Genomic DNA, 24,495 nt, shown 5'->3' on the forward strand with positions numbered 1-24,495 from the left:
ACAGATATATATTGGACGACCGAAATTATCTTGTCATTTTCTCAGCAACGCTTGAGAAGTACGCGCTACTGCATACACATTTTGTTGTCCTCATGGAGTACTACGATTGCACAAATTTTGCAGTAAATCCGCGTTCCAGACGTCGTGGCCTCCCCTTGTAAGTGAATTCGAACGTGGGCAGGTTCTTGGTACTCGTATGATCGGTGCTTTCGTAACCAAAGCAGCCAAAGTATTTCGTAGTTCGAGAGACATCGTATTCAAAATTTGTACCGAATACAGGGAAAACATAAAAGCATCATCAGCTTTAAATCACATCGCGGACGAAAGCGTGCATTGAGCGATCATGGCAGAAGGTCACTGCAGAGTATTCTGATGAGAAATAAGAGAACCTCAGCTGTAAAAGTCACTGCAGAACTGAATGTCGCACTCACGAATCCTTTCAGAACTAAATCAACACCAAGGGAGCTCCATAAACAGGCAATTGCAGCTCGAGATGGATTCAAAAACCACCCATTAGTGATGCAAATGCCCGTAACAGAAAAATGGTTCCAGGAGCAATAAAACCTGAATTATCAAGTGATGAAAGACAGTCATTTGGTCGAATGAGTCTAGTTTCACACTTTGTGTAGCTTCTGACCGAGTTTACGTCCCGCTAATCAATGACAGGGATTCGGTGATGATTTAGGCAGCCCTAACTTAAGAGAAGTACATGAAAGGAGGACCAGTTACCTTTCGTAAGTACTTACAACAAATATAAAACTGCAAAAGTCATATTGACATAGGCACCATATAGGCCTATCCTAAAAAATATTGATACAAGGTGTTATAAAGTCTTGTTTTGTAGGGAGAGTTTTTGCGTGTTTACAGGACAGGTGTTACATATATTTGCAAGTGTGTTTATTAAACTGCCGGTCTGAATACATATATTGGTGCTATGTCCATTTGTAGATAAAATTTCTGCATGACAGCCTGATTAATTTCCTCCAGTTTATGCAGGTTGGTGGTGGTGGTTAGTGTTTAACGTCCCGTCGACAACGAGGTCGTTAGAGACGGAGCGCAAGCTCGGGTTAGGGAAGGGTTGGGAAGGAAATCGGCCGTGCCCTTTCAAAGGAACCATCCCGGCATTTGCCTGAAACGATTTAGGGAAATCACGGAAAACCTAAATCAGGATGGCTGGAGACGGGATTGAACCGTCGTCCTCCCGAATGCGAGTCCAGTGTGCTAACCACTGCGCCACCTCGCTCGGTTATGCAGGTTGAAACGTCCCCTTAGAAAAATTTATGAATGACGGTGCTGGTAAACCTCTTACGTTATTTGATTTTCAAACACCTGAGCAAAACTGAACGTACTCTGACATTTCTCTCTTTACTTATTCTGATCAACGGTAAACTGACACACAATATATTTTTTAGCGCAACGAAATTTGACTCTCAATAATCCCTACAAAAGAACGGCCCTGACTAACAATATCCTATACCTTTCATGAATCACTTACCTCACAAAAATCTTCGTTACTCGAACTACTACAATACAGTGAGCGCCAATACTGCCAGCTAAATAAAAGATTCTAACTGCTGATAGGTATAGTTAGCAAATGAAAGATTTTGATAAACAATTTATTTGCCTTAATAGTGTTCAAAAGTCACAAAATATATATCAGTTCATGACATCCGGTCTTAAAAATTTCCTTTTCCTAGCGGACGCACGTCCAGATCGTCCGCTCTCAAAATTCTGCCATCTCTCTCCCCACATCCACCACTGCTGGCGTCTCACCTCCAACTGCGCTACGCTACGCGCTGTTCACATCCAACTGCCCAACACGACAATAGCGAATATTCCAACAATGTCAACCAGCCACAGACTGCACACAGCACAGTCAGTGATTTTCATACAGAGCGCTATGTGGCGTTGCCAACATAAAAACCTAAACAGGCTACTTACAAGGTCACAAAACCTTGTGTGTGTCTAAGTATTTCTCGATGATACAATGTCATTGTCACCTAATTAATTATAACACATTCAACAAGTGCAAGTGCAAGAGAAAACCTGAAAAGCATGGTGGTACTTGTCACTTCTTTCATTACTCCAAAATTCAAGCATTGATCTTGTAATTATTTTACTTTTCCGATGAGATGGTGAAAAAGTGTTATTGATATTTCACTTATCTATAAATAGCAGAGTGGTAAATAAAGAAAAATTGGAACTAATAATGGACAATCAGATGGTGCAAATCGCTTACAGTATTTAATGTATCAGTTTCATAGTTCGAAATGCATTGTATTTTCGTGACACTTCGGCACCATTTACGGTGATATTGTGTCGTAATTAATTGGAATTGATATTCGACTACATGAATAAGTGTTGCAGAAACGTAAAAAATAATTGTCTGTCACTTTTCATCCCTTTACTGAAAAAGGTAAACAAAATGGTATGTGCGCTATAATACTGCGGAGGAAAAGCACAATACTATTTCTCTCCTCTTCATATCGTTAAGCCAACCTCAGTTCCTCGTATAAAATTGTTAAGAAGTCTGTAAAATCCGCATACTAAGTTTAGTAGTCTTCTTGAAGGGGATCTATTTACAGCGGCGAAGTAATAGCACCCAAAATACCCCAATCGCCACACGAACTAAAATGCGCCGTCCCAAACTCACGCGAACCGATCTGCAGGAGATGTTGCAGACAGATTTCTCGTTCTGTATCCGAACACTCAGTCCGTAGATATTCACACTCTATCATTACTGACAAGAAGTACAGTATCATTTTGGCTAATCAGGTCATCCCATGGTACAATATTTGTTCCCTAATGGTGATGTTATGTTGCAAGACGACGGGGTACTTGTTCACACAGCTCGCATTGCCAATGACTAGTTCTGTGAGCACGAAGATGAATTGTCACATCCTCCCCTGACCACCATATTCATCTTAACTCAGTATTATGGAACCTTTATCATGTATAATGGAGAGAAGTGTATGTGATCGCTATCCACTTCTATCATCTTTACCTGCCACTATTTTGTAGCAAGAATAGTTTAAGATTCACTTGAACACCATACAGGAACAGTATTTATCCATCCAGAGACGGCTGAAAGCAGTTTCGGATGCCGACGGGGTTCCTACACCGTATTAAGCGTGGTAATGTATTGCGTTTTAAGTGTTTCCCTATTTTTGTTCACCCTGTATACATCCAGCCAACCAGATTTTACTGTCTCACACTTCCTAAATCAGAGGATGTGCTCCGTATGCCGTAATATCGCCGTCGACGAGAAAATAAACCCTTTTCTTTCTTTCTTTGATCTGGCGAATACTGGAGAAATTTTCAGCAACCTCATTGATGTCACTGGCAATAGGTGATAAGAGCTAGTGAAGAGGTCATCAGCAATGACGACCCCAGATTTCCACAATAAGGAGTCGACATCACTCTCTCGAGGGCCTTGTCAAATAAGGCGGAGTTGCGGGTGGTTAGAGAACACCTCCTTAACCCTGGAGTGAAAAGTCGCACATGAAGGAAGAAGAAAACGAATGATCAGCCGCAGACGTTGAGAATCGAAAATACTGAGTTATGGTACTAAAGTAGGTTGTTCAAAATAAGTAGACTGGTGAGAAGTATTGTTCTCCACAGAATCGTCGAGGAAATAGAATGTGGGAAATTCCAATTCGATGAAGAGCAAAGCCGGAAGGACATATGTTAAAGGAACAGAAGTAATCATCCATGGTACTAGAGGGAGACGTGGAAAGCAGAAATTGAAGATGAAGACAAAGACTGGATTGCATCCGCAGTTAGTTGACAGCATTGAGAAGTTCTACACGGAGATGAGAAAATAGGCGCGGGATAGGAAATTATTGTGAGCCAAATCAGTCAAAACACTGTAACCCCATCCACCTCTCACTCGTCTCAATAAAACTGTTAATAGCTGGTAGTAACACTTTTGTTTTTTATATAATCCCCATTTTTACTATCCGTATTACATACGTAAGGGATAACGTGTCTGTTGGTGGTGATCGGAAGAGTGTTATTCAAATGAATATGTGTAATTATTCAAGAATTGGTTCTCGTAATTATCTGTCTTAGTGTTATGGAAATAAAATCTACAATTTTAACTAGAGTTATTGAAACATTTGTGCATGCATTTAAGGTGGGACAGCCCGCGACGTACCTCCAGTGCCATGGTTCAATCCCATTGAAATCGTTCTCCAGCCCGAGGATGGTAGCATCTCTCGGATTAAACTGCGGTGCTGCAAGAACTGTATTCAGCACCGCAGCCACCAGGAACAGCTAGAAAATAAACAAAAATTTGATAAGTGATTGACAGATGGAACCTGTGACTTCTCTTCTCTGCCTTCGATGGACTGATAAGTCGCTGACAGATACTGTAATGAGGTTTTATTTATTCCTTTGATTAAATTTTTGTCAACCCGATGCAACGCTAGTACGAACAGCCACCTTTAAAACTTATATTTGTAATGGAGTTTAATGTTTTTCTCGATAAAATAATTTTAGATAGTGGGCTGCGTCATTATAACAACTGAAGAAGTGAAGTCGACATCGTTTCGACGGACTTGCTGCGGTACTCTTCAGGTGAATATGAAATCGAAACTGATGCAACATTTAGTTAGTAACATAAGATCATAAAATCGTCTTCAGATTCAGGTAGAAGAATTACGAGTTGCCTGGTGCGTAAGTTCGTAGCGTTCTTGTTTTGCATGTTGGTATTCCGTTTGCTATGGCATATTTATCGACTCTCATTTTTATTTGTAGTTCACTGTTGACATTTGAGGTTTCATATTCTCATTTTCTCATTCCGAGAAAGTGGAGCTGTGGATGCTAGAAAACGGAGTGCCAGGTTGATGAATCGGAAAATTTTCCGACGTATTCTTCTGCCTGAATTCAGTAGCGGGGTGAAAGCAGCTGAGGCAGTTGGATACATTTTCGCCGTATATGAGGATAATGGTATTGGACAGGGAACCGTAAAAAATTGTTCTCTCGTTTTAGGAGGATAGTTCTGACATTAGTGACGCTCCATGTTCTGGAAGACCTTCGGGGGCTCATGAAAATGGTTTCAACGAATTAATCCACTATGGTCCACGTCAGTGTACGCGAGGAATGGCAAATGTGATGAACTGTGATCATTTGATCATCGCGCGATTTTTTAATGCAATAAAGAGGGTTCAAAAATCGGATGTATGGGTGCCGCATGCTGTAAGCCAAAATCACAAAAATCAGCAGTTGGCGATATGGTTATCTGTGCTTGCTTGTCATTAATTGTCTCGTCACCAACACCGACCATTCCAACTCTGTATCGTTACTGGTGACGATAAATTGTGGAAACTGGAAATTTGTGGTAAGTTCTGTGGGACCAAACTGCTGAGGTCATCGGTCCCTAGGCTTACACACTACTTAATCTAACTTAAACTAACTTACGCTAAGGACAACATACACACCCATGCCCAAGGGAGGACTCGGACCTCCGACGTGGGAAGCCGCACGGACCGTGGTAAGACGCCCGAGACCGCACGGTTACCCCGCGCGGCGATAAATTGTGTGGGTACTGGGAGATGAAGAAGCTTGCGCAGGATAGAATAGCATGGAGAGCTGCATCAAACCAGTCTCTGGACTGACTACAACAACAACATGCTAATACAAGAAAAATAAAGAAATGTTTAATTTCAGACAAAGCCTCATCGCCGTGTACAACGACCTGCGTACATCCACAAAAGATATCGTTATGCATCTGGTGGAACGGCAACGATGCGGTGTGCTATGAAGTACTTCCTCCAGGTGTAGCTGTCACTGCCTACATTTATTGTCAGCACCTGAGATGTCTCGCAGACGTAATCCAAAAACAACGACCAGGAAGAATGCGTGAAGTAATTGATGATGCTCCACAATAACGACCGCCTGCATCTACTAGACAGACAAAAACCATTATACAGGTACAGGTGTCGGGTTGGGAAGTCATTCCACACCTACCTCATTCACCTGTTCTTGCGCCCTCAGATTTTCACCTTCAAGGACCTTCATTCCCGGATGAAAACGCGCTCAAAAAAAGATTGACGACTTCCTCGCCTCGAAACGACGTGATTTCCAAGGTCCTGGAGTCGGAAAGTTAACCCCGCGTTGGTAGACTTTTGTTAACAGCAAAGGACTAAAATCTTTCTTAGGTCTATCTCTCATGGTATGGAAAAACGCTACGAACTTGTACACCAACCTAGATGATAATGAAACTGAAAGCTCCAAAACTACCTGCAGGCATTATGGTAATATACACACATAAAAAAAAGTTTTGCATCACCTCAGGTCCCAGAACTCATGAAGATAGACGTGGAATGTGGATATTGTTTCACAGACACAGTCCCTTTTACTGTTCAGAGATGTCACTGAACCTGCCCAAAGATGTAAATAACCATGCATGAGCAGCACCTATTGGAAAGAGGGGGGTCCGAGACCCGATCACTTCCAGTCATTCCACCAGGATGGAGGTACACAGCTCGTGTTGTCTGTAGTTCAACCATGCCCAGATGGCCAATACCGCGGTTAGATCGCGTCCGCATTGTTGCCTTTTGCCAGGAAGGGCTCTCAACAAGGGACGTGTCCAGTCGTCTCGGAGTCAAGCAAAGCGATGTTGTTCGGACATGGAGGAGATACAGAGAGACAGGAACTGTAGATGACATGCGCCGCTCAGGCCGCCACTACTGCAGTGGATGACCGCTACCTACGGATTATGGCTCGGAGGAATCCTGACAGCAACGGCACCATGTCGAATAATGCTTTTCGTGTAGCCACAGGACGTCGTGTTACGACTCAAACTGTCCGTAGTAGACTGCATGATGCGCATCTTCACTCCCGACATCCAACGCGAGGTCCAGCTTTGCAACCACTACACCACGCAGCGCGGTACAGATGGCCCAAGAACATGCCGAATGGACCGCTCACGATTGGCATCACTTTTCTCTTCACCGATGAATGTTGCATATAGCCTTCAACCAGACAATCATCGGACACGTATTTGGAGGCAACCCGGTGAGACCGAACGCCTTAGACACACTGTCCAGCGAGGTGGAGGTTCCTTGCTGTTTTGGGGTGGCATTATGTTGGGCCGACGTATGCCGCTGGTGGTCATGGAAGGCGCCGTAACGGCTGTACGATACGTGAATGCCATCCTCCGACCGATAGTGCAACCATATTGCCAGCATATTGGCGAGGCATTCGACTTAATGGACGACAATTCGCATCCCCCATCGTGCACATCTTGAGGAGTGGGACAATCTGGACCAACAGTGCCTTGATGAACTTGTGGATAGTATCCTACGACGAATATAGGCATGCATCACTGCAAGAGGACGTGCTACTGGGTATTAAAGGTACCGGTGGGTACAGCAATCTCGACCACCACCTCAAAAGGTCTCGCTGAATGGTGGTATAACACGCAATATGTGGTTTTCATGAGCAATAAAAAGGGCGGAAATGATGTTTATGTTATTCCAGTTTTCTGTACAGGTTCCGGAACTCTCGGAACCAAGGTGATCCAAAACAGTTTTTGATGTGTGTGTTTAATATTTTACACGACAGGTCTGGCCTGTTTCGGCTTAACTGCCATTGTCAAGTGACCATTGAAAATAAGAGTGGTAAGACAATTTGTACGTAAATCGTGGCTGTTCCGTGTTTAGATTTGCACTGGCTCTTATGTCTAGTTGAAATGCAAATAATAAACATAAAACAGCCAGGATTTGCATACGGATAATCGTGTCAATGTTCTTTTCGAAAGTCACTTGACATTCATTACCAATTACGCCGAAACAGTCCTGTCGTATAAAATATTAAATTTATTAGCTTATTGCAGCTAGTTTTGGAGCGTTCATTTTCATTATGTTTTTCAATGATGTACTATGCCGCAGACCCAACGGCACGTAAAAGACGTTGATAATGATGATGACGGATAGGAGGCGACGTAGCCCATTGCTTGCAGATAGCCTAACGAATGTACTCTTATTTGCGGACAACGAAAATAATCTGCCGGTCCTATGGACAGATGAACATCAAGAGCCTCACACAAGACTCCTGGGTTTGAAATTTAATCCAGGACTTCGGCGGAATCAGGAACAGTTTGTGGTCACCTGTCGTCCATTTTCAGGCCGAATACTCTCAGTGGCACTTTCTTCCTCATCCGGCTTGTAATTTTCTAACGCCCAAGTAGACTACGGAGGCAGGTTTAAACAAAAAGAAAGGTTTTGTTGCCATCACTACATATGCAGCCTGGCCATTAAGCGTAGGATCGACCCCAGGAAAATTGCTGAGTATTGGTGGAAACGGGAGAACAGTTCGCCTGTAAATGGATAATAAGGGTTCTGCCAATATTTCAGAATGGTACTCTGTCTGTTACGGAAACTACAGGTAGAATATTTCTTTTCAAGTCACCATTGCAGCTCTTTTTACCGTATCTATGACTGTATCATTTGGATTGCAGTGTTGGATTGCAGTGTTGGATTGCAGTGTTGGATTGCAGTGATTGTATTTAGCGTGTGACGATTATGAATAACGAAGAGGCCTGTGCTGAGATTAGCCGTAATTAATTATGTATGACAAAGGCAGTGGCTGTCTCCTTTTTCTTGTGTTTTAGAGACGAATATAGGTTCTTGATTAATGAAGCTGTGTTGGCGTTCTTCTTGTCACCAGACATTTCATTATTACAGCATTTGAGAAGGACAAAATGGAATGTAGCAACTCCGTAGCAGTCAAATCCGATTGCCAGCCCCATTAGGTACACGGTCACATTAATTAATATTTATCTGGGCTGCTATTCAGATCCCGATCGAGCGGGATACATAAAATCGGAGTGTTACAAGTTACAGGAGCATTAATTGTTTTCTTCAGTTAACACTTTGTTGCTGTCTTCACTTAAAACTTCCGGGCTGATAGGCCGTGGTCAAAGTATAAAACTCTCTCCTGACGTTTCGTCTCCGACTGCAGGAGATAACCTCGGAGGTAAAGCGGCGAACTGCGCAGTTCGCCGCTTTACCTCCGAGGATGTCTCCCGCAGTCGGAGACGAAACGTCAGGAGAGAGTTTTATACTTCGACCACGGCCTATCAGCCCGGAAGTTTTAAGTGCAGACAATACCGGCCGTGAAAGCATACATTGTTTGTTGCTGTCATTAGTCCTGGGTGATCCTACTGTAGTCCACACAATGAGGAACCGTTGCTGTTGAAGCGGATACAACCGTCAGACGCACAGAATGTCCAGATACGAAGTACACCAGATTCGGCACCAGCTGTCCCTAATAGCACGGACACGAGAGAGTGTTAGAAACGTATGTTATGTGAACTACACACTTTGTCCACATATGATGTAATGTCGGGAGTTAAATGGGGAAGTGGCGGGGTGGGAGATGGATGACCTCGATTTTGACAGGAACGTGAAAGGACCGACTTATTTAAAGAAAACATTGCATCACTTGTTGCAAGTAAAGCACGAATTATGTTCGTAATTCGAAAGTCAATATCTTTCACATTGAAGTGTGAAAGCCAAGATTTGCGCTCTTCTTTTTCTTCTTGCTCACGATGTTCCACGTACGACGTAAGTGAATGTTCTGGCTTTGTGCAAAAACCTGTTCTGGGAATCCTGGCTACGTTCGTTGCATACGCTGTGGGCTTTCCACAGACTTCGCCAGTCTGCGTTTAGGTTTAAGATGAACCATGACCTACACAGTCTATATATGTTTCTGGCAGACTACATTATTCACATCATTCCAACCATTACCAATCAGAGGGGATCTGAATAGCAGCCCAGATAAATATTAATTAATGTGACCGTGTACCTAATGGGGCTGGCAATCGGATTTGACTGCTACGGAGTTGCTACATTCCATTTTGTCCTTCTCAAATGCTGTAATAATGAAATGTCTGGTGACAAGAAGAACGCCAACACAGCTTCATTAATCGAGAACCTATATTCGTCTCTAAAACACAAGAAAAAGGAGACAGCCACTGCCTTTGTCATACATAATTAATTACGGCTAATCTCAGCACAGGCCTCTTCGTTATTCATAATCGTCACACGCTAAATACAATCACTGCAATCCAACACTGCAATCCAACACTGCAATCCAACACTGCAACCCAAATGATGCCGGCGCAGTAGACGCGAAATCAAATAAATATCGTCACAAAAATATCACTGAATCACTCTCGTAATTATACTTTTTCACTTTCCCGTATTATTCTAACACAAAGGGGTTAAACCGCGGCGATGGCCACTCCCTTTGTCGGTAAGCCTTGTATCACAGCAACCGGCCTCCGCACGGCTCGGCCCGTAACCTGGGAACTGACTTCAACTCTACACTCGCTCTCGCAACCCGACACTATCGATTGTTTGCCCTGTCGACCTGTGCCGAGTGCAAACTTATAGTAAGGGCCTACGGACCCCTTACATCCCCGCCCTCGAAAACTTCTTTGGAGCCACAGGTGTAAAGAATTGGCAAGGGAATTAAACATTGCTACATTTGAGCAAAACAAATAGTGTAAATAATTAATGAAATTACAATTCACCAAATAATCCCTCAACTCCAGTAGTGGGGTGCCTCCACAATAATTTCTACAAAAGGTTATTACATCTCATAAACATGGCATTGTCCAAATTACAATTTTTATATCAAGCAGCAATAGTCCTCTATAGTCCATATTGAATGAAACACACAACATACAATCAAAAATTATTACTTGAACATATGACATATGAATTATTATACTACAAATTAGTTGTTACAGGTTTTTACATCCATCCTTAGGTAATCGTCGATATGAAATATGAAGTTCTAGTTATAATACATCAGAAGACACAATGTAAATAAACATTTTCCTTTTTCAATGTCCGTTTAACAACTAAATTGTTCTAAACATGTCCTATCCAACTACATCAAGGAGCTTGAACACTCTCATTTCAGACATTTGCCCTAATCGAGTTCCCCTTCCTCATCTGGGTTATCCCTGTTCTCGTGTGAGTAGTACCTTTTTATGTTTTCCACATGTTCTTTACCATGCACTCTTTTTGTCCGTGCATATTCCAACTCCACAGTGTTAGGATGACCAATTTTTATAATCCTGTATGGTCCCTTATAAACGTGGTTGAATTTATGTATTTCAGAGTTTATTTTCTTTGATTTTGCATGAACCTTTACTAGTACCAAGTCTCCCACTCGGTAAGTTATCGGTTTCACTAGCTTGTCGTGTCTTTCCTGTCTTTTCCTAGCCTTCTCCTTCATACTTAATTCCACTACCTCCAATTTCCTTTCCCAAGTCAGTGAACTTCCTGGTGGGTAGACTAGCAACTCACGAAAAATACTGTTGGGTTCTTGATCGAGCAATACTTTACATGGTGCAAACCCTGTAGAATCATGTGGGAGGTGATTCCTGACCCGCTCAAATTCTTCCAGATATTCTTTCCATGAACCATGCTTCCTATGACAGTATGTTCGGCATAAACGGTTCAATTCCTTCATTGTTCGTACTGCTGGGTTAGAAGCTGGCCTATATTTAGAAATGGCAATTTACTCTATTTTGTGCTCATTTAGCATCTCTGTCCACTCCTTTGACCTAAATTGTGACCCATTATCAATCAAAATTCGCTTAGGAATACACACCTTTTGAAAATAGTCTTTCTCAAAATGGTTAATGATGGCTCTACTAGTAGCTTTCTTCAACGGGTAAAATTTTATGTACTTGGAAACAAGCTCTTCCACCACTAAGATTTGTGTGTAATTCCCTCGTGAGGCAGGAAGTGGCCCAAAGAGATCCACTGCAACTATGTCCTTAATTGCTGTTGGTACAATTGGATGCATATATCCTTTGTGCTGTACTGTAGTCGTTTTAGATTTTTGACAGGTGTCACATGTACTCAGTATCTTACGTATACGCCTTCCCATGTTGTTGAATGCACAATCTAATTTCAACTTTTCCAGACACTTCTTCGGTCCGTAATGCGCATTACTATAGTGCGTATACCAAATTAATTTTTCTACCACATGCTCAGGCACACAGAGTTTCCAGTTCTCCTCACTCTCCTTGTTTCTTTTATAAAGTATCCCATTATGAATATAATAAAATGTGCGAATTCTTTCCTCTCCTGCACACCTGTATTTGTTTTTAATTGTCTTTAATTTCTCGTCCTCGTTCTGTTCCCTGCGCACATTCTTTAGGAACTTCCTTATGAATTCTTCATACTGTACTCCCTTCATCAGGTTAATTCTAACTCCTTCTCCTTCTGGCCTGTCCACCAACATTCCCCTCGAGTCAGCTGGTAATCTTGACAAAGCATCAGGTATTATGTGTGTTGCTCCTGGTTCATAAATTATCTCGAAGTCATAGTCCTGTAATGCCAGGGCCCATTGCGTTAGTCTGCTATGACTCGCTTGTAGTCAGAAATGTAAGGGCCTTATGGTCAGTCACGACTTTCACATGCCTCCCTGCCAAATAATACCGGAAACGCTTAAACCCCCACACAATTGCCAATGCCTCCCTTTCAGTAATCGAATATTTCCTCTCCCAAGCATTTAAACTTCTGCTACCGAACGCTATTGTCCTTACACTCTCACCATTTCCGCTCCTCTCCATTTGGTACAAATGTATTCCTAGTCCATAGTCAGAGCTGTCTGCTCCTAAATAAAAATCTTTGGAAAAATCCGGGTGGTACAATATGTCTGCACTATATAGTGCTTCCTTGATATTCTCAAACTCGGTTTGGCACTCTGAACTCCAATGCCACAGCATCCTCGTCTTGGTCAGTTCTCTCATACTCAGGGCATTAAGTACAGATCCTTTGACAAATTTTCTATAAAACTCACAAACCCCAAAGAATGCTCGCAACTGCTTCTTACTATGGGGGGTCAGAAAATTTCTAATAGCCTCCATTTTACTAGGATCAGGATAGATACCCTCCTCCGATGTTGTACGGCCCAGGAATTTTATCTTTGATTTGCCAAATTCCGACTTGTCCAGGTTTACAGTTACTCCTGCGGTTGCAAAAGCTGCCAAGATTGCATCCAATCTATTCAAATGTTCTTCCCAGGATTCGCTTGCTATCAAGAGGTCATCCACGTAGACAGTGACCTTATTAAGTAACTCCTCGCCTAGTATCTTATCCATCGCTCTTATAAATTCAGACACTGACACATTAAGCCCAAATGGCAACACTCTAAATTGATAGCACCTTCCTCCATAAGTAAATGCTGTATACTGGCGAGACTCTGTGGCCAATGGTATTTGCCAGTAAACAGCAGTTAAGTCGATACTACTAAGCACCTTTGCTCCTCGGAATTTTTGAATCAGTTCTTCTATAGTCTCAGGTTTGTCCCGCTCCGGCTCGATGATTTTGTTCACTGTTCGTGCATCCAAAACTATCCTCACCTTTCCATCCTTCTTATCAACAACAAATAGGGGGTTGTTATATTGACTGTTGGCCCTTTCTATAACACCAAGGTCCATCATCCTCTGTATCTCTTCATCCACTGCTTTTCGTTTCGCCTGGGGAATGGAATACTGTTTTATATTGAACGGTTTATGGTTCTTTATCTTTAGCTTACACTCCACCCCTTTCATGATACCTGGCCGTTGGGAAAATACTTTACAACGCCTGTATAATACTGTGGCTAATTTCTTCTTAGTCCCCTCATCTAGGTGTGTCATCTCCTCCAACTTTTTACTGATCTTATCCTCTTTATGTCTATCCTCTCGTGCTAATCCCTCAAGGTATATCAACACTTCTTCTCCTAGTTCCTCTTCCCCGTATCCCATGGTGGGTTCCTCTTCATGACACAAATTTATTCTTCTGAATTCCTCCTCTTCTTCGATTGCACTCCCCTCAGCAAAGTTTAACCTCTTCTCTTCTCCCTTGCTTCCTTTGACCTTGAAAGTACCTTCATCAAAACTCACTACTGCATCAACTTCATTCAACCAATGTATCCCTAAAATAATTGATGTGTTCAATCCGGCCACCACCAAAAATGTTGCTTCATATTCTTCTCCCTCTATCTCGAAGGTAATCAACACTTGTTCTTTAATAGGCTTACTCCTTGCATCCAACGCGTTCACAATTCTCACTCCACTCACCGGGAAACTAGGCAAGCTAATATTTGCTTTTAGTATCAGTTCATATAACCTTTTGGATACCGCACATGCTTCACTGCCTGTATCGACTAATGCCTCGATATTCAGTCCACATAGCTTGATCCCTATCATGGGTAGCATGGGTTCTTTGGGAATCCCACTTCTTTCCTCCAGTAGATCTTCTCTCAGATCTCCACCATTGTTGTGTCTTAGTAGGTTTACCCTGGTCCTTGTAGCTCCCACTCCTGACTGGACCTCATCTGGAGTGTCATTCAGTTTTCCGGTCTCTCCGCCTCTTCTCTATGCACTGTGTCATTCATTCGCCTATTCCATCCTCTCTCATGATCTCTTGGTTCTTCACTCCTTCTCCAATCATTTCTCCATTGCCGTTCACCACCATGGTTCCTGTACCTATGGCCACCACCTCTTCCTCTATAATTAGACGAATTACCAAAATGATTCCTTGGGTCATTACTTCCCCCTCGGTTTTGATCATTAGCTTGATTGTGTTCCTGTGATCGAACAGATTCCAACTGTTCCAGTATTTCCATCAAGGCCTCCCTATCTTTAATTAGGCTCCCGGATACAGTTTCTTGCATTCTCCGGCTCATTCTTCTTTTTATCGCTGATATCATTACGTCATCACTCAGGGGTTGTTCCAAGGTCTCGTTCAATTCCCACAAATGTTCGGCAAACTCTCTCAACGTTCCTCTCCATGTACTAAGTGACTTGCAGTGGAGTAGGTCCTCAATTGCTGCACACTGATGACTTGGGGACCAGTATTTCTTCAAGAATTCCTCTTCAAACTGATCATAACTAGTAGTCCCTTCCTTTTTCCTGACTCCCCAAGTGAAGGCCTCACCTTCCATTCTATCTATTGCAAATTGGATCTTGTCTGAGTCTTTAAGATGTGCTGGGAAAACTCCTTTTAACCATTTCATAAATATCATTGGGTGCAACCTTCCTTTCGGTCTAAATTTCTGCCCTGTATTATTTTGGACGTACTGATTATCACTGCTCATCAAGGTAACGACTCTACCTTCCCCAATGGTTAAATTGGCATTGCTAATTCGTTTATCAATTTCTTCAGTTTTGCTCTCCAGTTGTTGCACTCCCTGTTGTAATTGCCTGACCTCCATTGCAACCCTCTTGTTATCCTTTTCTCGTTGCACGGCTATAGCATTTCTCAGATTGACAGCCAGTTGGTTTTGCCTATCTCCTATCCCCTTAACCGCATCATTGCATTGTTTCTGCATCTGCGTCACCTCGGCGATTCGATGATTGCGATTTGTTTCCACTTCGTTGATTCTTTCTCCCAATTCAGCTTTCGTTTCTTCAATATCGTCTTCTATCTTTGTTGTTAACTTTCCTTCCATCTTCTCCACGTCTCCCTGGACTTGGTCTATGCTCTTCTGTAACTTCCTCTCTCTCTCTCGTCGATGTCCATTTTCAGTCGTTCTTGTAACTCTTGCATTTCCTTCTTCAGATTACATTCCATCTTCATTTGCGATGTTTTGATCTCTTGTAAACCTCTCTCTAATGATTCTTGGGCTATTCTTCCCTCTTCTCTAGTTTCTTGTAAACCTTTCTCAAATGATGAGCTATTTTCTTGTAAAACCTTTAGTGATTCTCTTGTTTCTTGTAAACCCTTCTCTACTGATTTGTGGAATTTTTCTTCCCTCTCTCTAGTTTCTTTTAGCAAGGCTGCCAACATCGATCATATATCTGCATCCTCTGAAACTGGCTTATCTCTCGTCGTTTGTCCCGGTGTCTTGAGATAATTAGTTGAATGTGCTAATGGGCTATCTAATGACAATCCATAATCACTGATTCCTGAATCATCTCTGTCTTCCTGTCCTATCCCTTTCCGTTCAACTACTGCCTCACAAACCTGCTTATCTTCAGTAGACATGTTTGGTTTATTTTTAACGCACAGGCAAGTAATATAAAATAACCTCTAATAACCCAAAACACTCCTAATTACCATGAAACTAATCAAACGGTACCTGCAGTATTTTCAGTTAATCCCCAACTGATACAATACGTATGAATACCGAACATAACAACTCTCAAAACCTAATAACTTCAAATATCAATTCTCACATACACAGCTTACATAAAATGTTCTAAACAAGATAAATCACACCACTCATAAAATCTATAAATATAAAATCCCCAAAAACAATGAGCATATCTGTATAATTACCATTTAGACAACGCAGTATGCATAAATAAGTATGCTATATTTCAGAGCATGTTTCGAGCATGTTTCGCAAACTTTTCTGAAATTACTGTAATTGGGCACTTTTCCTAATGTGAAATTACGTTTACCATTGTTTATTCACGGCGAAAACAGTACACTGCAATTTAATGTTATGTCCACCAGTCATCTTCACTCACCAACTGACGCTACCACGAGTCGCGATGTTTTGACGTTCGAAGTGGACGTGGCGCTGTACTGCCGCTGGAGCCGCGTGAAGTCGCGCTGAAGATCTGCGGCGAGACGTCGTAGTTCTCCGTCGGCCGCTCCGTGGCGCTGCAGGCGGGCGTAGTTTGTAGTTCGGCCGCTAGATGCCATGGTCGGCGCTCGGTGTCTTGAAGTCGCGCTGCGGCGGGATGTCGTAGTTCTCAGCCGGCCGCTCTGTGGCGCTGCAGGCGGGTGTAGTTTGCAGTTCGGCCGCTAGATGCCGGTCGGCGCTCGGTGTAGTGCGTCTGTGCTTGAACTACTCCTCGCACAGGTAGTTGGGATGACGTGTGAAATCACCTCGCAGATCGAAGCTCTTTGGCGCAACTGCTACACGGGTCTGCGTGACGTCACTCAATAATTGCATCGCCACAATACATTGTCGTCCGCATAACAGTTTATAGGTCCACATAAAGCTGTCCGATTTTCACTATTCAAAGAGCAATTTCAGTCAAAATATTACCACTAAACACTTCTTTAAAAACTTTCGTGACGATTTCTTAGTTCGTTTTGCTATAGTAATGTTCACACGTGTCTTTCTTTAGTGTCCACTTTTCACAGTTTTTTCGCGCGGATTTACGCATTTGCACTTATAACACAGTTTATTGACACTATTATTCTTATCTAATATGGCAAGAAGAAACAGTTTAGTCACAATCGTAAGATATTATTACTTGGTATTGTTCAAAAATGCACTGTTTCTTGTCGCGATTTTAAAGTTTATGCTCTGTCCCGATCCAACATTGAAAAATATTTTCTCGCGTTAAGCAAGATAAAATTACCTATTGTTCTTTACGATTCGTCCGAAAATTGCACTTGTCCTTTCACGGTAAGCCAAGGGTGTAACACTCCGACTTTATGTATCCCGCTCGATCGGGATCTGAATAGCAGCCCAGATAAATATTAATTAATGTGACCGTGTACCTAATGGGGCTGGCAATCGGATTTGACTGCTACGGAGTTGCTACGTTCCATTTTGTCCTTCTCAAATGCTGTAATAATGAAATGTCTGGTGACAAGAAGAACGCCAACACAGCTTCATTAATCAAGAACCTATATTCGTCTCTAAAACACAAGAAAAAGGAGACAGCCACTGCCTTCGTCATACATAATTAATTACGGCTAATCTCAGCACAGGCCTCTTCGTTATTCATAATCGTTACACGCTAAATACAATCACTGCAATCCAACACTGCAATCTAACACTGCAATCCAAACGATGCCGGCGCGGTAGACGCGAAACCAAATAAATATCGTCACAAAAATATCACTGAATCACTCTCGTAATTATACTTTTTCACTTTCCCGTATTATTCTAACACAAAGGGGTTAAACCGCGGCGATGGCCACTCCCTTTGTCGGTAAGCCTTGTATCACAGCAACCGGCCTCAGCAGGGCTCGGCCCGCAACCTGGGAACTGACTTCAACTCTACACTCGCTCTCGCAACCCGACACTATCGATTGTTTGCCCTGTCGACCTGTGCCGAGTGCAAACTTATAGTAAGGGCCTACGGACCCCTTACAAACTGCACTGATGAGCGAAAACATAACCACCTGCTCAACAGCTTATTTGTCGGTCTTTGGGAAGAAATACATCACTGGTTCTGCGTATCAGTGATCCGACAGTTTCTTGCGACGTCTGTGAAGGTATGTGACATTGGATGTCTACGCGCAGGTCATGTAATTCGCGAAAATAACGGGCCGCTGATTTGCACACCTGGAGATGGCGCCCGATAGCGATCCAGATGGGTTCCACAGGATTTACATTAGGCGAATGTGGTCGCTGAGACAGCAATGTGAGTTCACTACAATCCTCCTCAAATCAATATAACATTGCTCTGGCTCAGAGATACGGACAACTGTTCTGCTGAAAGCCTGCATTGCCCTCAGGGAAGACATCAAGTAAGAAGGGCTGCAGGTGGATCGCAGCTATCAGCGTGTCTTCGATTAATGCCACAGGTCCCATGCAAGCGCAGGAGAATGCCTCCCATAGCATTATACTGTTCCCACTAGCGTGCGTCAGTAGAGCGCTTCACGTTTCGAGCAGCCACTCAGCTCAATGAGGGCGTTTGTAGAGATGACCGTCGACCTATTGTAGCAAAAATATGATTCACCCGAAGACCGGACATGTTTCCATTGATCGACGGTCGAATCCAAATGGTACCGTGCCCACTTCCATCGAAACTGATGATGTCGTTGGATCAACATGTGAAGACTAGATATAGTTTGCTTCGTAGCTCCATGTTCAACGATGTACGATAAACGGAGTGCTCCGAAACTCTAGTGCGTGCATCAACACTGCAATCTTTCGGCGGATATGCCACAGATCACCATCTATCCTACTTTAGCTAACATATAAGCCTCCGAAACCCACGTTCGGTGAAGAGTCGTGGACGTCCAACCATTTAGTGCCTAGCGGTAGTTTCACTGTCCTACCTCCTTCCGTAGATGCTCACAACAACAGCACGTGAACATTCGACAAGCTCCGCCGTTTTCGAGATACTCTGCGTAATAATAATTCGCCCTTTGTCAAAGTCGCTTATCTCAATGATTTTCCCCATTTTCACTTCTATCTTCGCTACGCTGATCCCCCGTCTGTGTCTGCTCCGCTTACGTACTTTTGCTATCGAGTCACGTGCCCGCAACGTCACCAGACGGCATACAACATCGTGGCTGATGGCGGTCATAATGTTTTGACTTATCAGTGTAAAAGTGGCATTAATTACAAGAAGTGGCATATTAAATCTAATTCTCCCATAATGCTCTGCAATGACGAAGCAGAGGACGGGTTAGTAGCTAACCGGCAAGGACAGCAAGGTCACAAAGTTTTTTACTGGCGTGAAATGAGAAAGATTAACTAGACACTCGAATCATGTCACACTGAAGGATCTCTGCCGTGCGAGATGTCAGAAGAAATTTTTAAGCACTTCTTTCAAATTCACCGTTGATGTCAGTTACTTTATTTTATGAAGGAGGCAATGAAAAATTATGGTAACTGCATTATTCATCTGTTTTTGAGGAATTGTAATATTCCCAACAACTGAACGTCACTTTATCGAAGTATCATATTTCGCTCAAACAAAAGACCAACTCATGTGAATATGTGGTACACGGTATGTCATTTGAGCGAAACTGTATAGTAAAACGACATAGAACTTTTTTGCAAACTATGGTTTTCAAAAATATTTAGAAGTGGTAATTTATCGACTTCCGGAAAGCCCAGGGATTGTTACTCCACCTCTAAACTGTACCTTAAAGGAAAATGGTGCATGTCGTATCTTAATAATAACCGACTGTTTACAAATACTGATTTCTGAAAATACATGTGCTGCGACGCTCATACGTAAATTGTCAACTAATTAAGCACTTATGCGCAAAAATATACACATTTATTGCAATGTAAGCTTTCTTTGTTACTGACGAGTGCCTCAGAACACAATTCGATGTGTTATGAAGCTTACATTAGCGAATATTAACTTCTGACACTTTGTTAAGATTACATTGTGAAATTACGGAAAGGTATGTAAGGCTCTGGATCAAAAAACACGGACGGAAAAAGATCACAACACGAAGAAGAAGTTGCGCGGCATAAACGAAAGCTGATAGGTCTCTTTCTACGCTTGAAAGATGATGTCTATTCAAATTCGCGCAAGTCGCATATGAGTGGCGCCAGAAGTGCCTCTATGAGGATGCAAATCAGATTTGCTTTAAATACTCGCTGTAACGGTCCTGAGCGTTAGTTACTTAAGAGACTGGAGTTAGTTACTTATGGTGAGTTCCGTTAGTCATAATGCCCTTAAGGCGACAAAGATACCATTAACAGCACCTCACTGAGTTTGATCTAAATGGGGTAATAGGGCTTCAAGAAGCTGGACATTGCAGAAAGACGAGGCCGAAATGTAGCCAGTGTACATGATTGCCAGCAGGGGCAGTCATGAGAATGTGCGGTCGCGCGAAACCGGGCTCAAGACTGCCACGCCGTGCTATCGAGAGGGAACGCCATCGTGTACAGCATATGGCTCTCGCCCATCGTAAATGCATCTGCAGCAGCAGTCTGCACCATATTGACTCGAGTCAGACGTCCTGTAGCATGCATTTCAATGGCCCCCAACCACCGCCAATTGCGACTCCGGACGTGCTGAGCTCAAATTTTCAGATATATTTGGTAATTTTGCACTGTCTCTTAAAGTATGTTAACAAGAACCAAAATGGGCGGTGCACAGTGTACTTTCAAAATCTTAGTAACGTTTGTATTTTGTCTATTATTGTGTAACACATCATTCATGCTCAGATGTACTATATCGATGTGTCCTTTAAGTACAAATTTTCGTTACTATTTTTCTTTAATTATGTATGGAGAAATAGTTCTCTATTGTTTTAAACTATTGACCTGTGACACGCACATGTCACGTGACTATACTAAAATATTTTCACACCACATCATTGTTTTTATGTCTTATTTTTACACAACTATTGACAAACTTTGCGACGTCAGATATATATAACTTCATATTTTGTTGTTACTTCTGCTACCCACGAGACAGGTATTTGTAACGTCGCACTTCTATAAAATCGTTATTGTTATTATCTTTCTGTTCCAACCTAGATCTGAAGACGATCTATAAGACAGGTTGAGACAGGTTGAAAGGTCTCCGTTGGATACCTTTCATGTTAATTTCTTAAATCTGTTGTCATTTACGGCATACATTCCACTTCTAAATTTACTGTGGTGTTTCTGACTATCTGGGAGGAGACTGAGCAGTGGAACATGTTACTTTTACACATAACCAAGAAGGATCTGTCGCACTACTACACTTTAAAACACAATTTATATGTAATTCATGTCACACAGTCTCATACGGAACCTACATCTGCTTTCTTTTATATACTGTATATAATAAGATACTGTCACCCCCCTTCCCTTCTATGTGAAAGGCCGAATGAGCAAACGTATTTCTAGTTGTATGCTCGATGGTAGCAGACAAGCCGGTCTGCTAGAGAACAGTAGGACCAACTTTGGAACAGGTAGCTATGCTTTCTAAAAGCAAAGAGGTTTCTATTCTTGGTATGGTCCTGTCCATCCTGTGTCATGTTGGTATAGGAAGCTGCCTCTCTGGTCACTTCCGTTTGCATCTGTGAAGCACCCTCGGTAGGGGCCCACGCCAGTCTGTCTGCGGCGAGCGTCTGAAGTGGTAAGATTTTCGGCTAATCGCGACTCTACTAAGTCCATAGGACAATGGATTTCTTAAGTTCAGCCTAACTGAAAATTTAATCACCTTTATTTCAGGTTTAGATCTAAAATATCTTATGTTGTCTTAAATTGCAATGCAGTGTAATTCGAGTGTCAAGTTCAGAAAATCTTCCAGTAGTTGCTGTGTCACTACTTTGTGAGTAAAGTGGAACCACATGTTGATGATCCGTAACTCTAACTAAGATCATCAATCTTAAATGCGAATGTGCACGAGATTATATCGTCTCGTCTTGACAATATTTTTCAATATAGCAACTTTTCTTTACGTTCAACCCACGTGGGGTGTACTTTGTGAGAACAGTACCACGTGCTTATACAATTGTTTGACCCATCAGGTTAATAGTAAGACGATTGTAACCAGTCCTAGGTTTTTCTTTTGTAAATTGTCTTTCGAAGTAATTTATTTTAATTATCAAAATTATTGTGGAGGTACCCTTTTTGTGTAAACCAAGTTGACCACGTGAAGCATGTGGTTTAATCATCAAAGTTGCCTTCAGCTATTCATTTTGGGAAGATTTCACAGAGGGTTAGTATGAATTTAGTATACCAGTGTGTGGTAATTTCATGACGGACAGGATTGCGCTACGAACGTAACTTCTTTCGGTGAAAATTGAATTGATTGGTTGTGGTTAATTTCCTCTTGCGTATGTTTCAACGTTCTTCATGTGTTATTTTATGAATGTAGTGTTGTATGCAGTCTCCCAATCTTGACTCCATATTTGATGTGTTCTGTGAGATTACAAACTCATATTCTCACAATCCTAAATAAGGCACCAGTTTAGTTTTGAATCAAGTTTAATATGCTGAAATTTTAATGGACCAATGATCAATGTTAAAATACATGTCTAAATATAAACTGATTTATTTATTTTTATTTGAATTATATATATATATATATATATATATAATTTAAATAATTAATAATTAATAATAATTTATTTAAATTATATATATATATATATATATATATATATATATAATTTAAATAAAAATAAATAAATCAGTTTATATTTAGACATTTATTTTAACATTGATCATTGTTCCATTAAAATCTTACGGTGATATATATATATATATCACCGGTTGCCGTAAGATGACTATTAAAAGATTATAATTAATGTTAGTCTGGTTGGCAAGCTAGACTGGATACCTGGTGAAACTGTTGCTCAGTAATGCAAGGTTAACTTCCCCAGATAGCTCACAGTTTTTAACCCGCTTTTCTTGTTTTGAATATCAGCACCGCTTTCAGAACAACTTAATGCATCAACATTACCAGGTAGACGATAGATAAAAAGTTGTTATCCAGATGCTAATTGTTTATTAATCAAGATAGGATAGGATGTGTAGGACCTGTAGTTTGATCTCCAAGATCACCTGCCATCAACTCTCTGGATTATTCTATTTGGGATCAAATCAGAAGTGGAATGTATATCTTTCACTTTGGTGCGGTTGGAGAAGAGTAACAGAAAATTGTACACGGTCTGTCAATACTTACAAGGTGATCTCTGAGCAGCTAACGAATTAATAAATCACTGCAGAAAAGAGAGCAATATTGCATCCAAAGGCAAGGACGACACGTGGAACGCCTCCTTGAAATGGCACCGTTGTACAGTACATTGAAGTACTCAGCCTTGGTGTTATCCACTAATATTTGTCGCCATTTTGAAAAATCTCTTAATTACTGAATTACGTAGCATTATTTTTTCACCGTTTTCGGTAACTGTGAGGTAAGTCGTTTTGTGGTAAACACCATTAATTATTTGAAACAGCCAAATATGTTGGATAGGTCTCAAATAGTTCTATCATGACACACGTTACAAACTGTGTAAATGACATTCTCCTTGAGGTAACCGTGCTGATAGTGGAATCGTGAGTGAAGTAGCTTAACATTATGTAAGTAACAGTAACGTACAACGCTTACATAGTAATGGCTGTAGAACTAGAACATATATTCCGATGACTCACCATGGTGAAGGCCATTTCAACAGCGAAGACAGTGTCCTGAACGTCTCTGGAGGACTGGTGCCTTCCGAAGCGCGCGCTCTGTTATGTAGGTCCTCGGCTGGCATCGCCCCCCACCCGCCAGTAGGTGCGTGGGACCTCGCAAGTCACCTCCAAGACGCTGATCCCGAAAGTGCTGAGCGGTTGGCTGCGATCATTAGTGGCCTGTTTAGTTTTTTATTGTGCTGCTGCTCGAGTCGACTAGTCCTGCCACGCGTCAGAGCCGCGCAAAATTGAATCTCCCTGCTTTCAAATGTCAAATGGGGGAGCTGAAAAATCACGATAATGAAGCTCGGAAAAGCAACGAAAATGTCGTGATGAGCTACGTTTCTGCTTAAGCAACAGCGACTCCCAAAACCTAATGCGAACGTTAAATCTGCGTCACCGGTGGGTACCATGTGCCTGTTAGAGTGCCAACAAAATAATAAGTAGGTATCTGAATTTCCCTCGACGAAACGTGTAATCTGCAGAGGGGTCATTATATTCTGCCGGTGCTTGCATAAAAATCAGTGGAAAGGTCCTTGAAGAACACACATCAGCACCGAAATGTATCCACACAGTATAAAATTAAGAACAGTGTTTTGGAAAATGTGACATGTACAATTACTTATATTACAGAGGACTTTTTATTTAAAGATGCCTTTATTCCATGTGATAAGTTTATTTATTTACTCGACAACACAA

The 24,495-nt window shown here is 41.9% G+C and overlaps 1 protein-coding gene across 2 annotated transcripts in view; it reads right to left on the reverse strand.

The window, feature by feature from the left end:
- The window catches only part of LOC126203101 (endocuticle structural glycoprotein SgAbd-5-like), a 94,215-nt gene extending 70,338 nt beyond the window's left edge, over nucleotides 1-23,877 (reverse strand). For both annotated transcript variants that reach the window (XM_049937342.1, XM_049937344.1), the window contains exons 1-2: nucleotides 23,776-23,877; nucleotides 4,157-4,275 (exon numbers count right to left, since the gene is read on the reverse strand). In XM_049937342.1, coding sequence (XP_049793299.1) covers nucleotides 4,157-4,275; nucleotides 23,776-23,790 — 134 coding nt within the window. In that variant the 5' untranslated portion in view covers nucleotides 23,791-23,877. The remainder of the gene's footprint in view (nucleotides 1-4,156; nucleotides 4,276-23,775) is intronic.
- Nucleotides 23,878-24,495: the final 618 nt, after the last annotated feature.

The sequence above is a fragment of the Schistocerca nitens genome, chromosome 9 (genome assembly GCF_023898315.1).
Source record: "Schistocerca nitens isolate TAMUIC-IGC-003100 chromosome 9, iqSchNite1.1, whole genome shotgun sequence".
In the NCBI taxonomy this organism is placed as follows: domain Eukaryota; kingdom Metazoa; phylum Arthropoda; class Insecta; order Orthoptera; family Acrididae; genus Schistocerca; species Schistocerca nitens.